This window comes from Heliconius melpomene, chromosome 13 (assembly GCF_056956725.1).
Source record: "Heliconius melpomene rosina isolate 202511_hmr_F chromosome 13, ASM5695672v1, whole genome shotgun sequence".
Classification (NCBI taxonomy): Eukaryota; Metazoa; Arthropoda; class Insecta; order Lepidoptera; family Nymphalidae; genus Heliconius; species Heliconius melpomene.
This window is the reverse complement of record NC_140401.1, coordinates 3,554,970-3,573,495: the sequence shown is the minus strand read 5'-3', so window position 1 is coordinate 3,573,495 and position 18,526 is coordinate 3,554,970. Positions and strand designations below refer to the sequence as shown.

Here is an 18,526-nt window from a genome sequence, read left to right as displayed (position 1 = left end):
TTAATTTATTGATTTGAAATTTTTACTTTATAAATTTCTCGAATCCGTACTATAATGTGACTGAATTCTATGATAGGTATTTATTATATCTTTAAATAAACTGTGTTACTTATGTAATATATATTTTGATAAAGATTGAATCGACGACTATCTTGAATAGATTGAGATCTCAATCAAAGCACAATGAAAGCACAAGCGCAAAAAAAACCTACTTAGAGCTTTAAAAAATTAATTTAGTTAAGTATATAATATATATTTTTTAAGCCACTTCATCCCTTATTAATGTGTTTAGATTACTAAAGTACTGATTAATCGTCGGCTGGCCGGTGAAGCCGACAATTTTGCTGCCTTTCTAATCGGCTATTACTTTACAGGTGAACGCTGGTAAGGCTATTAATGCGGCTTAAACTTTTTTCTATGGCCGTGCCATAAATTACATTGTGTATTTACTATAAACACCATTTAGGCTTTTTTCAAAGGCCCCCTTGGATCGGCGACACAGTTTTTAACTGGAAAACGCGACGGTTGTGTGTTCGATTTCTATTTGATAACCGTTCAAAAGCCTAGGCCAATAAGCTATACGTTCTTTTCAAGATTTTTCTGGTGTCGCCGCTCAACACACAATGCCTTCCGAATTTAACAGAAAGTAGGAAGTAGAGTGTCTAAACACAAGGCTTCTCTTTGCCAAATGCTTAATATAGTGTGATGCTGAAAAAAAAGTAGATAAATATATATAACATAAAATATACCTGAAACGAGGGCGCAGTGATTTTACCTCCACCTTTCTGTTAATAAATTGCTAGAAGGTATAGGTGTTTTACGCTTTTATTTTCAATAATACTGTAGAGCGTGTGAAATGGTATTTGTTCAGGATCGACCTCATCCCTTTGGAAACGTGACTGGTTCAGTTTTATCCCATATTATCAGGTATATCTAATTCCTTTTGTGCTCTCTCGGTGTTAATGGTTTCCGGATCTCATTTTGCTTTAAGTATGTTTAAATTTTATATTTAAAATGGAAACTTGAATCTTAAGTAGTCTTTATTTTTATTAAAAGTTTCTGTATTATTTATGATATTTTGTCATCTAATAACAACAAGAAATGTTTTCTTAGAATTTCATTTCATAACTCAAGTTTGTTCAATGCCGAGGTCAACGCCGCGCTTCCTCGCCTCGACACCAAAGCGAAGAAATGAAAATATTAAATAACAATAATTAATGATAATATATTTACATAGTCAGTCGTCTTTCAAGTTAGACTATAGCAATATGCTTTGATTGTTTAATACATTTCAATTGGATTAATCTGTAATAATGCAATAAAACGGTCACGCACGAGGACGTGCTCGACTCGAACGCTCGGAACGCACTCGCGTGGATAAACGAAAAACATCGATATTATGCCGTTTACTTTCGTTATTAATTAAGTATTTAATATGCTTCACAAAGTTAATTAATAAATTAACATTATCGTTATTACGTTTACTCTCAAACGCAGTCAGTATAAGCACTCGTTAGTGGAAGAATGAAAATAATTTTACAATTGGCTTATTATACCTATATATAATACTAGCGGCCCGCTCGCGGTTTCACCCGCGTGAACTATGTTATTATTAATTTCTGTCTCCATGACTACGTCCTAGTGACGTCTATGCAAAATTTGAGACTTCTAGCATTTGTAGTAACGAAGTTTCATACAAACTTTCGACCCCAAAAACAACCCCTTAGAAATCGAATATTGCAAATTCCCGTCTTAGCGAGCACCTGCGTCCTATAAATAACTCCTATGCAAAATTTGAGACTCCTAGCACATGTAGTTTCTGAGATTTCGTGATGAGTGAGTGACCTTTCGATTTTATATATATAGACTAGTGGGCCCGGACGCGGCTACGCCCGCGAAAATATAAGCCTAAATAATTAAAATAAGTTAAAAAATAATAATAAGTGGAGATTTATTATTAGAAAAAATATCTGAGTAACCGAAATGAACAAACAAAAGAAATAAAAGTAACTAAAGGAAATTCTTAATATTAGAAAAAGTACCTAAAGTTTGCCGTGCGCGCGTAAACTAAACATTTTTCTATATTAAATAATTATTAATTTTTGCGAACAATATTAAATAAAATCCCAAATGATTAAAATTACGATATTTTAAGTGTATAACATCAGTATAGACAACCGAACTGAGATAAATTAATTATAAGCAGCAAATAATTACAAAAAAAAATAATAGTAATTCGAAAATATATAAAAATTTACAAAATCATCAAAGTCAAGATCATACTATACCACTCGTAGGCTAGGTCTTTTGGAATCAGTGACATCTTAATTATTTATTAGAATGTTACACATTACACTATAATTTCCATCAAGATGAAATGCTAAAAGTGACTATTATATTTTTTTTTTTATAAGGATGAATATCAAATTATAGAAATCATCTAATTTTTGTTAATATATACAAATCTATATCGGCGCGCGCCATGTATGCATTAAGCAAACTCACTTTGGGTGACGTTTTCTTAAAACAGCAAACTTTGCAAGCTGTTGCTTAGCAACGCGTATCGACGATTGTTATTAACATGGCGGAATAAATTCCTTGTCAAATTAATTATTTTAATATATTGTTATATAACGAAAATATTACAAATATGAGAAAAAAAAAATATCCTATGTTCATCCCGGGACCCTCAAGTATCTATATATGAGTATTTTATCACAATTAAATTAGCGGTTTGGCCCTGATTGCGTAAAGGACAGACAGACAGACAGACAGACAGACAGACAGACAGACAGACAGACAGACAGAGTTACTTTCGAATTTATAATATAGGTATGGATTTAGTTTTACGTGATGTCCGTTAATTGAATGCGAATAATCTTGATATATTGAACAAATGTATTGATCATTAATATTGTTCCTTAAATTTCAAAGATTATATCTTTATTATTCTTATACTTGGATTGTCAGTTAACAAAAACAGTAGTAAACGTACCATTAGTTTACATTTAGGTAACTAGCGGAAATTGAGCTATAAAACTGAGCCGTAATGCGTCTAATATCAAGGTCCTGAGAGGGGGCGGACTCCATCCATTTATATAATATTGGCTTTTTGTAAATCTTTTTCTGATTTCTATTAAGTATGTAGAGGTATAAAAAGTAATACCTACATTATGACCCATATTTATAAACCGCTCTCAACCCTGAGATCGATCTTAAGATGCCGTTTTCATTCATAAATTACATATCTATGAATCTCAGACTTGAGATCGATTTATAAATACGAGCCTATGAATTTATATCATGGAAAATTTTACATCTTCTGAACAGTTAGCTAATACTTTTGTATTGAATAAAAGCAAGTTTATAGACAGATATTCAAGTATTAACAAGGATTACCTTATTATTTATTTTCTTGTAATGCCGACATTTTACAATATTGATAAATTGCTTATTGAGAACCGGCATCTGCAATTATCGAAAGCGGTTCATGATATCTATTGATATAACCAATACGTCTATTATTAATGTGATTAATTTTGTACGTAAATAATGTGAATTTAAATTTTTAATGTGATTGTTTGACTACAATATAAATATATATATAATACAAAACGTATTATCAACATGTAAAGCGCGAGATGATATTGTTTGACCTTTAAATAGATCGTCGATGTCATAAAAAGTCGAGCTCGAGTATCTCGTGGCCTATAAAAGACGTCTATAGATATAACTACTAAATACATATTTTTTAAAAATATAATTCTATCTTCCATTTCGTTTTTATTGATATTTTTTTTTGTTTATTCTTTTACTGAAATACTTACAATTTTAAGAATAAACATTGACGGTTTGCCTGCAGTTTTCGCATATGTTCATATATTTCTATAACAGTCCTTTTACATCGGGGTCGTTGATTAAGATAAGTTAGAAAACACAAAGATCACGGGTTGCGGAAATGTACTTTGTAAATCTCCAGGGAATTACAATGTACATTTCCTGTGTTCCACTCTGGAGCTATCTTGCCGGAACGAGGTCTGGCAGTACAGGTGACTCGTCTACGCTCTGTGAAACAAAGTGTTTCGATTCGAGGTTTAAGATGGTGTAAAATGAATAATATAGTACCTTAACATTAGGTTTTCACTGACTACCATTATAATATGCGGGGAATGCATAAAAATAATTTATTGGAGTGATAATTTTATAAGTTTTCTCTTCTTCATAACAGGTACACGTCTACACGAGGAGGATGTTTCAGCACTTTTAGCATCACAAACAGCTCTGCAGAGGCTCGTCCCGGGATTTCGGTTCAATCTTGGATTTAGTGCTAAATATTACCACCATGGCACTAATTTAGAAAACATAGGGGATGACGCATTATTGAAGAATAGGGAACACTTCAATTGGTAAGTCTTTCATTTCGTTAATCTTATGTGCACCTATTAATTTGTTTACAATAATACAACAAAAACTAAAATTTTGTTTCAAAATAACAACAAAAATTATTATCATTCCTTGTACGTATTATATGACTATACAGTCTTTCGAGTTGTTCTATTCGACTGTTACCGTACTATTGATTATTTTGACATTTGTCCTTGTAAAAGTAAAACGATTTATAGAGAGTGGTTTAAATTATAGTATATTAAGATATTCAAGTAATGAACAATTGATAACTTTTTACTAACTAAGCCGCAATACATAGGGCGTACATATTAAAATGTAACTATTTTAATATAAACCATAGATTTATTGTCTTTATTTCATTGCTTGATATTAATATTTGGTCTATAAAGGTTTTGTCACATGTGGAACCACCAGCAACCTCATTTATATAACAACGTCTCGCAACTCGAAACTGAAATGATGCTCAACAAGCAGTTTGCTATCGAGCACGGCATTCCAACTAATTCGTGCTACTCCGTGTCGCCCCATCACTCCGGTGTGTATCCCGTCCATGAGCCCTTGTACGAAGCTTGGAGGAAAGTATGGGATGTGAAAGTGACGAGCACAGAAGAATATCCACATTTAAGACCTGCCAGGTTAGTGCTTTTTGAGATAATTTTATTGGCTAATTTGTCTACGTTCACTATGATGGAAATACAATGAAATTGGATATTGTTCAAAGACATTAATATTAAAGAGAATTTATTGTAATTTTGCTCCTATTAGCAACGGTACAATGTACGACTTCTATTGAAATTTGCTTCTTAGGCGACTCTGTTCAACAAAGTGGACTTCATAAATATGTAACAATTCCTTTAGACTGATTGCTAAGTTGGTCTGATCGTATCCATTGAGTCAATATTAAATTCAATTTATGGACTATTCGAACATACAGAACTTGTTTACGACTTCCTATATCGAGTTGGTCGGTATATTCAGAGTTAACAGACTCAGCTGTTACGTATTTGCTAACTCCACCGAATTTACTATCGACTTGCAAATTGATAATTAAATAAAAAAGTTTGTACTTCTCATAGTTGAACATTGTTTGTGCTGTTTTAGAGATGAAATAGTGATTTTATATGGTTTTATATGTAGAAGTTTAAATAGACACCCCATTAAATCTAGCTTTTGTTAAAAATAAGAGCATTATTGACCGAATTAGTAATTAGAAACATATTTTTGAATTATATTTAATTACTGAAAAATTACACCTCATTAATGATTATTACCACTACATTTGATAGTGTACTGTTATGTTCAGCTCCAGAGAAAAATATAAAAGCAAACATCTAAAATACGCTTGACTAGTTTACAGTATACATGTTTTACCTGAAAGCTTTGGCAGTAAATCTAATATGTAGTCTTGGGAAATCTAGCCTAAAGCATCGGCTTGAAAGTACATCTATTTTTCTTTAAGAAATTCATTTTTCTGGGATATCATCATTCAAAATTGTATTATTTTTGTAATTGATATGGTGCTTTCATTAAGGTCGAGCAAATACGAATTAATATTTACAAATTTGATTTTTGAATTTGAGTAAATAACGCAAGTTATTTATTTAAAAAATATAAAAATTATAATATAACTTTTTATTATTATAGAAAATTGACCCAGAATTGGAATATTATTTAAATGCCTTAAAATTTTGAATTCTTTAAGAAAATATTTAGAAGTGAATATCAAATTTACTGCTACTTCAATATCATAGTTATTTTTGATTAAATACGAGATAATAATATGTTAGACCAGTGAAAGCGTAAATAGGAGTAAGTGAAACATTCCACGCCGTATTTATTCGAGCGCCAATAAATTAAATTGTAAATGTCACTTATAAATTAAAACGTTTCAAACTGTCTCATTTACTTATTGACGCGTGAATTTAAAATGTCAGCGTTAAATTGAAAATCTATTTTATATACTTTAATGAACGGTAAATTTTATATTATTTAATGTCAATCAATGGTTATTTTTAGAGTTATTACATATTCATCGAAGCCCTCGTGGCGCAGTGGCACAAGGGTGTGACTGTAACGCGACGGTTGTGCATTCAATCCCCACTCGAGAAAGTAAAATATTTATTTATATTTTCATTTCGTTGCTCTGGTGTCGAGGCAAAGAGCGGCGTTGACTTCCGCTACTCAACACCCAATGCCTCAAGATATGCGGAAAGTGGCGGCCGGAGTGTTTTAACTCTAGGTTTTGCCTACCGTGTTATGTGAGAAAACAAAAGAAAATAAATAAATAATTACCATCAATATTCAATCAGTCAATTAGACTAACATTATTCACAATGTAATTGGATATGAAAGTTTGCGTACTGGGGATTGTAATAGGCAATTTTTAATAAAAAAAACTTTTCATTAATTTTAAAATATATTGTACGCTTATGTTTTACGAATTTGAAGTTTGATTCATCTCTTTATATATGCTATGATATAATTTTCACATTATAATTGTGGTAACACGTAATTCACGTAAATTAATAGTCACATAATATATCGATTATTATGATAGTATGGCGAATAGTTAGTGGGCCAGTGTTGCGGTTACCAAACTCCTATAAACCGCAAGCGATGCGTGTTGCGTTGCGGCCTACAACGTACGCGCATTTCTGTAGATACGAGTACTCGACTGTGCTATACTCGTAGACACCGATGCATCAGATCGAATATCCGATACTAAATAGGATGCAACAGACAACTAGAGTTTTGGAACAAATTGGATTCGCTTGTTTAATAGAATAATATTTAAACTAAATTATATAAAATTCATTTTAAAAAGTAATTTATAGTAATATGTTAAAAAATTAACACTGTTAAAGAAAATGTTAATTCTTTCCAAATATTGCAATTCGTCTGGCTGTTTGTATATATATATATATACTTTGTACTCGTATTGCGATGTAATTAACACTTCTAACTTTTGAGTCCGAAAAGTCCACGCGTTTCAGTCCACTGACTCGTTTAATATGCAATCTAAGCATGTTTCGTCGTACGTTTTATAAGTATTTTATATCGCGTCTGCTCTAAAGAGAATTCTGCCATTGGTGCTGAGTGTGATATTTACTTTGCTGTTTAAATAGGACCACAGAAATGGTGAATAATTCTACTTTTAAATTACATACAAGTTTTTGTATGTACTCGTAGGTACAATCTCTTGTATGATTTTTTATCGTGGTTTAACCAACGACGTGTTTTAATTTTTTCTTTATGTGGAAATGAAATGTGTGTTGGAATAATAATTTAAAATTTATCTTTTAATAAACATGGCGCAGCAAATTTATTTTAGTATATTTCAATGTAGGTAGCGTAGCAGTATTAAATTTTTGTATAACAATTATTTATTCTATAAAATATATCATAGAAATTTCGTATTAACAATTTTGAATTTTGTATCGAAAGCGATGTTAATAGTTTAGGCTACTTTCATCCCGGGGGAATAATTTGCTTAAATTGAATTACAAACATTATTTATATTGTATAACGAACGTATCATTATAACGAAATTAAGTTCAGTAGGTGCTATTTTATATACGTAGATGTAATTTTAAAACTGGCAACATTTTAATTATGTAAATAGATTATCGAAAATATTGTGTATCTCATAATTTGGTTCTAAACATGTTGCACTTATTATTTCATATATTTTTATTGATTTTGATTATCAAATTAATTTTGTTAGACTCAAAGGTAAATTACTAATAATAAAAAGGTAATTACTAGTCTTAATAATAGCAATTATTCCATACGCCTAATTTTAGCACATTTCCAGGCTACGCCGAGGATTCCGCCATAGAGGTGTAATGGTACTACCACGTCAGACCTGCGGCCTGTTCACACACACGCTCCTCCTGGAACGATATCCGGGGGGCAGGCAGCGTCTCGACCGCTCCATACAAGGCGGAGAACTGTTCCAGACCGTCATTAATAACCCGGTAAGTGGGATTTACTATTGACCATTTGCATTCGTAATTGTTGTTACCAAGTTTGCAGCATGCGGGCGGACGCTCGTGTGGAACTTCGTCCAAGTGGTTTTGTGTAAACTTATATATAGTTAGTTGGTTGATATATTTGCTTCTCGTATGCGAACGGTTGATATTGTTGTTTCATAGTGGATTATCTAATTACGTTTGTTTATATATATAAATTGGGCTAATAATATATAATGAGAAATGCTTCAATTCTCATTAATTCCATACGAAAGGGATTGTCCGCAAAAACACTCCAGAATTTGGCTAGAATTTATCTCGACAATCATGTGGGCTGTCGATGGTCTCGTTACTGGTCGAAACGAGCGGACCGCACGTGAAGTGTTCTAAACGGTCGTCAATAACCGTGCCAGTTCAATTTACCACTAGCCTTTGACTTTCCATGTATCACTGGATTTGAGCTCCTCGAATAACTTGTCGGGCATGCTTTTGACAGTTGCTGGTTTTTTTAATAGACTGGCCTTAATATTTATCTATCGATATGATTTTTTTTTTAAATTTCGTTAGACGCCCATTCCACCGAGATTTCATTCGTAGACTTCCGGGCTTGTACCGTTTGTTACTTAAAATGTCAAAGTGGAAGCAAAATGCAAATTGAAACACAATACGGTCAGCCGGTTACGAATAAATTTATAATTCCGTTGTATGTATAAATATGCAAATGGCGTTTAAAATTATTTTTATATAATAAAAATCTTGTACCTACAAAGGTTTCATAATAATTTGAATACATTTAAAAAATACAGCTCTAAACTTGAGAGCATATAGTTTTTCACAAAACAATTTAATGTCATTCACGGTACATTCATCTGAATAATATATAACGACTGTCACAAAGTAAATCATAAATATAGCAATTCACAGTGAAGCTATGAATAGTCGGTGGCGCTTCCAAATAAAACAACTAAAGCGAATACAGTACAGTACTGTACAGTACCTACAGTGGTATGTCATCGTGTACATTTTTTGTTTTTAAAAAATCAAAACATCGTTATCGATAAATTGATTGGATGCTTCCATTCAGGCCCAGAACATAACCGATGTGAACTATACTTAGTGAACGATGTACTATACAGGCTTTATATCGACATTCCACTGTGAGGTCGTAGTGATGGAAGTGCTTTTAATTTAATTATAATTCTTCTCCCTTAATAATGAATATTGTACTTTTATGCTATTTGTGTTGTTTTTTAATATGCATATTTATGTAGCTCGAGTGTTCCAATTACATTTTTTAGGCTTCATGCTGCATCTCGCACTTAGTAGGGGTAGGCAGAAGGAATCTAAGAACATAGTGTTAAGACACTCAGTTCTACATTATGGTACTTGCTTTTTCTCATTATCCTCCGAATTCTGGAGGTAATGCGTTACCAGATTAGAATTAGATTAGTGTTACCAGAACGAAAAAATGAAAATATTTAATATTCCATCTTCTCGAATGGATTCGATTCCTTCAACTCCTTGCAATTTTCAACCGTTGCGTTAACAGTCGCACGCTTGTGCCCCTGCGCCACGACAGCTTCAGTCTGGCCTAATTTCTCATTAGGATAATTTATCTTTATATTGGGAATTATTTTCATTTCTTCGTTCTGATAAGACAAAGCGTGTTTCGAATTTGAACAGAAAGTTAAATGCAGGACGAATTGCTTGATATTGATGAAGCTAAGAAAGAAAATATTTAATATTTTTTCCCTTTATGTGATTAGATCAACGTGTTCATGACGCACATGTCCAACTACGGCAACGACCGTCTCGCACTGTACACGTTCGAGTCTGTGGTGAAGTTCCTCCGGTGCTGGACTAACGTGCGCCTCGCGTCGGCGCCGCCTCTCGCGCTCGCCGAGAAGTACTTTCAACTACGACCTGACGAATTGAATCCTTTATGGGGGGTGAGTGTTGATGCTGATAAACTGTTGTGGTGTAGATGTGAGCTGGTTTTGATTTAAATGGCATTGCTTTCTGTCACGCAATATGTCACATTTTTTGACCGAAAAGTGTGAAAAAAAGTAATAACATCGGCTTAGAATGTAAGTCTGCTATTCTTGTTTTTGTTCTTTGAAAATAAATAAACAAAACTGAATTGAACTTTATTTTGTATTATATAGTAGAGAAACACAAATACTAATTGATTTTTAAACGCTTTTTTTTTCGCCTGTTGATAATTTTCTTAATACGCTGTTTATACTTCAAGCTTGACGATATCCTACTAGGCGCTATGCAAAGTATCCTAGTTATATGTCAAAATAAAGCAAAATGTATACATGATATTTATATAAAGAAAATAAAAAGAATTTTAATATACGTATTACTACTTGATTTTATAATATAATCTGACATTAAAAGTACTTTATATATATGATATATATTTATAGTAAAATATTAATTTACCTATATCTGAATACACAATTGAAAAGCACCACGCCATATTGCGTACTTGTAGAGTGCGAGACATAAAGGATGCCCACGCCAGGTGGGAACAACAATGCGGAATACTCGATCATTGTTAGACCACGAGCCACTCGTGAATATTCAAGCGTTTTAGGCATAATGTTGTATTTACCGTTTAACTTTATTATGCTTACGAATTTTATTAATATATATACATATATAGGTATATTCTGTCTGTCTGTCTATTATATTATATTAATTTATATTGTCGTGACAAGTTCCTTTGATCTGAATAAGGTCGTGTATAATAATGGTTTTTTTTGTTATTACATTTTATTTCTTTTTGATGTTTTTTTCGCTGGGGTGAAAGTATGTTTACTGTTTTTTTTTAATATTTATTACAAAAGAATATTTAGACTTCGTATTATTTAATTTTGTACATTGTAATAAACACAGAGGCCGTTGTGATGAAATGAATAGAATAAATATGATTTATTCATATTTTTATTCTCTTGCTCTGGTAACAATGATAACAATGGCGAGGAGTTCCGCAACTCAACACGCAATGCCTTAAAAATTCGGCGGAAAGTGGGGAACGGAGTGTCCTAACACTAGGTTTCCCACCTACTATGCTATATGCGGTATACATTGTTATTTTTCTACCGAGTCTTCAGGAGGGCATAGGATTACCATTGCTAAAGGAAGACTGCGATTAAAATTGTTCAAGAAAATTTAATTAATGCCTCTATAATGAATTCTTAGCGCAACTTCTCAAATGAATGGAAAGATTTTCAGTGTGATAATTAATTATTATTATTGTTCTTGTGCCTTTTTTGTTGTAAGATGTAATGTTAGGTATTTAAATTATATAACTTCGCCATTTTATATTCATAAAGAATAATATTTTACTTAGTAATTCATATAATATACAAAACAAAACTAATATTTTTACAAAATAAAAAAAAACTATATTATTAGCGGACGTGGCGTAGGTATTTATCTATATATATAAAAGGACTTGTCCTCACTGACTGAGGTAAGACGCACGCACAGCCTTAACCGCTGATGGTAGAAACGTTAAATTTGGACAAAAGTTTACTTTCGTAATCTGGACATCCACTAAGAAGGGATTTTGAAAATTTTAATCCTTTAGGATTAAAATTATATAATTAAAATAGGGGTTGAAAGTTTGTATGGAAAAAATTTTAAATCGGCACCGATTCTTATAAAATTTGAAATTTAGATTTTTAAAAGCATTTAATTGAATACATGTTTCAACGTTTTCTAGAATTCTCCCCCTAAGGGTGCAAATAAGGGGTTGAAAGTTTGTATAGATTTTTTTTAAATCGGCACCATTTTTTAAAAAATTTGAAATTTAGACACTTACAAATATTTCATTGAACACATATTTCGTGGTTTATTAGAATTCACCCCTAAATATGCAAGCGAAGCTGCGCGCGTCCGCTAGTTTTTTATATTTAGAGAACGTAATGGAATTTTAAAAAATCCAATTTAAAAATTGAGCAAAAATATATTATTATAATTATGATTTTCGCTTACAAGAAAATTGACTTGCCACTTCAATAGAATTAGTTTTATTGAAGTTACGTAATAGTTAAATTTTAACGAATTAAATTAATTGATCATTCTTGGAATTATTTTAAAGACGGGAATCTAGTTGTCGCTTATAATTTATAATTTCCAATAAAAGTGAACCAACTAGACTAGGAGCTAAGAATATTTCGTAATTAAAATTATTTCTATTATCTTGAAATGTGATGCCAAGTTTTATTAAATGATACAAAAGTCAATTACGTAACGCAGAAAATCGAAAAATATATGAAACAGTTATTTGTGTACTGCAACAACGAAACAATTCAATTTCTTTTCGCTTTATAATATTAAAAGAGGCGTTAGTGTTGACTGCGAACATTGTCGATGATTCTGAAATTAAAATATAAATCATGCACTTTGATCTTTCCAAACAAATAAGAATGCTATGGTTAAATGTAAATAAAAAATGAATGTGAATTAATATAAATATAATAAATGTTTTTCGTTAAATATCGGACTAGTAGTTTCAGAAAATCGAAAAAGTATCATGAAAAAATATATATGTAGAGCTACAATAATACAACTTCTGATCTCATTTCAATAATAACTCTCATATCAATAATACAACGTTATTATTAGAAATCAGATGCGATAAATATAAAAAAAAAAAAACAATTTAGAATGGGTAATGTCTTATCCAAATGAATTTGATAATCTTTAACTTTTAAGAAAAGATAAAATAAAAGGAAATACAACAAATAAAAAGAAATACAATAACTTAAAATGAACTCACTACATCAACGCTAACGAGTCGCCTGTACGTGACTGACTGTATGTTGTTATAAGACTAGCAATGATGGTGGTAGGTATTAATACGGTTACCATACAGAAGTTCCGCTAACATTATTTTATTACCAGTAGTAGAGGTGTATATAGGGGGTAATCCCTTTTTATATACAAACATTTTCAATAAATCAAAGAGTTAAAATGTAAAATCGAAAAACATTTTCAGGTGACGTAAAATGTTATGTAACATCATATTCACCGGAGCAATTTTTAAACCACCCGCTGATTCAATTTGCAGAATTGATTCCCTCGGTGATTCCTCTACATTCCATTCCATACCCCAATACATGGCCGTAACTTACAAAATATTATAAAGCTTTTCACTTTGCTAAATATGAAAACAGTAATCCACTGGTATGGATTTAATATTTTTAAAAGATTCCCATTTTTAATACTAAAATATAAGGTGGATCAATTGTTATATTTTATAACATGTTTTGGCGCCGCCTCCTACTCGTATTTCATTTAAGTCTGCGAAAATAGAGGCAGAATTAATTTCGTTTACGGGAAATATTTTCACGGCTCAATTTTCATGATTGAAATGATCAAATTATAATTTATTAACATTTCGTGAATATAATTTGACAGAGTGAAGAGGTAATATGAAATTTAAATTGATGAAAGACGACGATTATAAATTTTATATGTTTATGATATCATTCAGTATTAATTTTCATTCCAATATTATGTAGATATAAAGTCAATATTGTAAACAAATTTTGTTTATTATAGTTGATATTGATTTATATAAATAAATTATTGGTAAAGTTATATTACAATTTGGGATTATATTTGCTTTTTGTAATATTCAAATAGACACATAAGTAAATAACTATTCTAATATTTGGCTAAGCGCTACACGTGTACACATACATATGAGAGATATTATTCCTTACATACATTAATGTAGGTACGATTTGGATTCATAGTTTGTTTACCATGTCGAGCATAAGAATTTCAAGGAAGCATTTAACCTCGATATGAAATCACAAACATTTCAGTACTAGTGCAGAGATAAAATTTATTTTTATCCAAACAGAACCCGTGCGACGATATCCGGCATCGTAGAATTTGGTCGAAGAGTAAATGGTGCGATACATTACCGAAGATCCTGGTAATAGGGCCGCAGAAGACGGGCAGCACAGCGTTATACACGTTCCTGGCCATGCATCCAACTTTAGTGCCCAATTTGCCAAGTCCGACTACGTATGAAGAATTGCAGTTCTTCAACAACAACAACTATTTGAAAGGATTAGATTGGTGAGTTTGTTGTTTAATATAGTTTAACATTTCACTTTTGTGGTTCGTTTCATATAAATTGCTTTGATGTCTCAAAGATAAATTGTATTTAGGGTTGTTTCGAGTGGACATTAAGATAAATTGGTTTAATTATGTTGCTGTTTATATCTATCTATATAAATTTGATATTGTTATCTTACTCGTTTAGGTTTTTTTACAAGGTTTTTAGAATCTGAAAAAAAATCATAAAAGCAGTATAAAATATATCATTTAATAAATTTAAAGAAACCATAAAATATTAATAATAAAATGTTCTTTTTACGATTAATTTATTTCAACTGAAGACGTACATACCTGTAGCGTGATATTGGAAAGTCTTCCAATATAAACTTTTAAAAAAAGAAGAATAAATTATAAACATTTTACTCAAAATATATTATTATTTTATAACTAGATTCTATCTGTGACCTCATCTGTTCGCTCAGATCTGTTCGGAGCTTCTTGATATATAAATAAAATGGAAAATGAAATGGAAACTTTTAACTATAACAACCATGCCATTTATCGAAATGAAAAAGTTCCCACTGATAATCCATGTTATAAACTTTGCCATTGCATCCATGCATATTTCTATCTTAAAAAAATACGAACATACACACATTGACATTTATAATGGTACATATATAATTTATGTGGATATAATAAACGTGTGTTTATAGTTTAAAAATAAAGTAAGTTTTACGATTATTTTTATAACACCATTCCGCTCCGAGTTATACATATTCTGTATGTAATAAAGATAAATTGTCTGATTTCACGCACACTCACTATGAATATTTGTTGTATGACACGGAACGCCGTATGCTTATGAAGACGTTTTATATTTAGACAGCTATTGTACTTATTGGAGTATAATAAAGCCGTTTATTTTTTTATTTAATTTTTCTTAAAATGTAAATAATTATATAGTGTGTTATATAATGTTATTAAATGAAATTTTCATCTTTTAACGATGTTTACTGCTTATAATCCAAATGAACATAAAATGTTTATTTCGACGCATCTCCCGTGATAAGTAGTGTGTGCCAATTCAGAATTTGGCGGAAAATGGGAAATGAAATGTCTTACCCTGCTGTGTGCGGCAGTATGAAGCTCATTAAGTATTCTTCCAAAAGAAGATGAGACTCACGACCAATATCATTATTGCTTCACGATAGCAATTTAATATGTGAAATAGCAATTAATCAATTGTTTTCAATTTAAAAATTAATTGCAAAAAGTAATCTGTCTATTAGATATAAAGGTGATACGATAAATTTGAATTCGCTATCAGACATGACGATCAGGCGCCGACCGACAGTCACAAAGGACCGCCCATCGCAGGGTAAACGTTTGATCCCGTTCAATAAATGTCGCCGGTTTGTTAACACTCGCTGTTATTGATTCACTACATTCTGCTCTAAATAATATTGAAACGAACTGACTGGCTTATGACCGCTGTATATGGTTTTGTGGTTTTTTAGTTAATATTTTTTATTAATATACGAATTGAATTGATACTGTATACGTAGATTACGTACTGTATATAGTTTAGATGAGCAACACAGATTTTTTTCTCACATTCACGCTGTATCCCGCACATGGTAGAGTAGGCAGAGAGCACATAGAGCTAAGACACTCCGTTTCCCACTTTCCGGCGAATTTTTGAGGCATTATGTGTTGAATGACTTAACTCAACACCTTTGCTTTCTTACCTGAACGTAGAAATGAAAATATTAATAAATAATAGTTCGTTTCCCCTAATGGGTATCGAACCCACAACCGATCGCGTTTTCAGTCACACACTTATGCCCCTCTGCCACGACGGCCACAGAAGATAAAATGCTTGTATTTTATTAGAAACTAGCGGACCCGGACGCGGCTACGCCTGCTTGAAATATAAGAATATAATTTCTATAGAAGTATAATTTCAATCTATATGAAATGCTAAAAGTGACTATTATATTTATTTTCATAAGGATGAATATCAAAATGACGCGGTAACGAACGCGGTCGCGTAGCGACGACGGTTGTTATTAACATGGCAGAATAAATTGCATGTCAAATTAGAAAGTATTTTAATTTATTAGTATATATGTGTAATATAATATTATATAGCCTATAGCACTTCTGAAGAATGCAGCTTTCATACAAAACAAAAACAAAGTAAATCGATCCAGTAGATCCAGAGATCTTAGCGTTCAAACAAACAAACAAACAAACAAACTCTTCCGCTTTATTATATTAGTATAGATAGTATTATGTCAATACCATATCACACCACAATTGCCATTATTCACTAATATACCATTTCCCATATAATGTGCATATTATTTGAATGCAATTGCAATCCGTTAGTGTATTGAACTTTACCAGTGATTTAAATCCGGTTGTAAAGGCGCCTACTATTGTGGTGCAAATATTTCATTTCGATTCAATCAGCGTCACTGTTTGTCAATGTTAGATGGATAGGTGCCTGCTATCTGTATTGTATTATAATTTACACTATAAAATATATTGTTTCATATAATATAGCCACAAGTTGTTTATATTTAGATGCTAATTGCTTAAATAAATATGTGAATGCAACGATGTAAAGAGTAAAATGAACGAGTGGACTATAAATGTTGTTTTTATATTAACAAATGTGTCACTGTAAACACGATAGATTGTGGGTGCGATTCCTACTCGAGGAAATTAAATATTTTATATTATCATTTGTTCGCTCTGGTGTAGAGGGAAAGCGCGGCGTTTAGTTCCGCCACTCAACACGCTATGGAAAGCAGGTAACGGATAGGGATACAGCATGAAGCTATCAATAGTATTTGTATTTATATAGTATACACAAGCCATTGACACGAAGTGACTGTGAGTTCGTTTTGTAAAAAGCGTGCCATTGTCGTGTGAATATTTGATCCCGATTCAATCATAGCCGACGTTTGTTGGCGTAGTGTTGATATCGATTCTCTACATTGTGCTCTAAATACTCTGACACGGACGACAATATGGAAATTGTTCTCATGTTTATATGACGTAAGGATATGAATATTTTTGATATGGATCTCGGTACACTATTACTGTTTTTATTTATTTATTCCTATCGTTTGTACTTAGTGTAGTGTATGTTAAAAGTAGTAACATATTTTATTTTTCATCTATGTAGAGTGGCATTGTTTAACGGACGAGTTAATGCCTATATTTGCCTATAACTTAGGACGTATTGTAATATTCTCCCGTCCTTTTTTGATACGTTTAATAAAGAATTTCATATTGTTTCATAAGCGAAACTGTATTATTTGTTAAGAAAATTGGTTTCCGTGCAAAGTCAACGTAAGTAACTTCCATAACTACCTCAACACCCACGCTTAAAACTTCCCTCCCGGTAACATGTAGGTAGGTACCTAAGCCTTGTACATTTTCGTGAACGAGTCAACTTTTCGTGAAAGACATGACAAATGTCAATTTGTTCCATTTTGATTTACGCGCGTATTCTGGAGAAATTTTGTTTGAACAATCAAAACTTTGGTCAAACTTACACGAGATTTGATCTTAAGCAATGAAATGTCTTACTGTTATCGAAATATATGGACATTGCAAAGTTTTAATTACTCGGGGACAAGACGTGGTGCAGGGGTGACTATAAACGAGACAGTTTATGGGTTCGATCCCCACTCGAGGAAATGAAATATTTCATATTTTCATCTCTTCGCGCTCGAAGCAGAGCGCGCCTCCAAAATTGCGAAATGCAAAATGGGAAACGAAGTGTTTTAACACTAGATTTTCTCTGCCTACCCTTATGTGTGTGTGTGCGTGAAGCTGATTATTTTATTAATTGAGTCATAATGACAATCGTTTACTTAGCTAACATCCTTTATATTGAAAACGAATTCAAAATATCAATTATTCTTTACTAAAACAAATTCAGTTTCAAACGATTTCTTTTTATTGCGAACTGTAAAAAAATATATCGTGTTTGTAATTTTTTTTCCTCTAAATCGGGAATTTATTGTTCGTGTAGCATA

General features: G+C 31.8%; 1 protein-coding gene across 1 annotated transcript in view; it reads left to right on the top strand.

The window, feature by feature from the left end:
* Positions 1 to 18,526, top strand: part of sfl (N-deacetylase and N-sulfotransferase sfl) — a 45,362-nt gene that overhangs the window by 14,732 nt on the left and 12,104 nt on the right. The window contains exons 6-10 of the mRNA XM_085195698.1: positions 4,229 to 4,406; positions 4,797 to 5,042; positions 8,222 to 8,384; positions 10,145 to 10,327; positions 14,266 to 14,486. Coding sequence (XP_085051824.1) covers positions 4,229 to 4,406; positions 4,797 to 5,042; positions 8,222 to 8,384; positions 10,145 to 10,327; positions 14,266 to 14,486 — 991 coding nt within the window. The remainder of the gene's footprint in view (positions 1 to 4,228; positions 4,407 to 4,796; positions 5,043 to 8,221; positions 8,385 to 10,144; positions 10,328 to 14,265; positions 14,487 to 18,526) is intronic.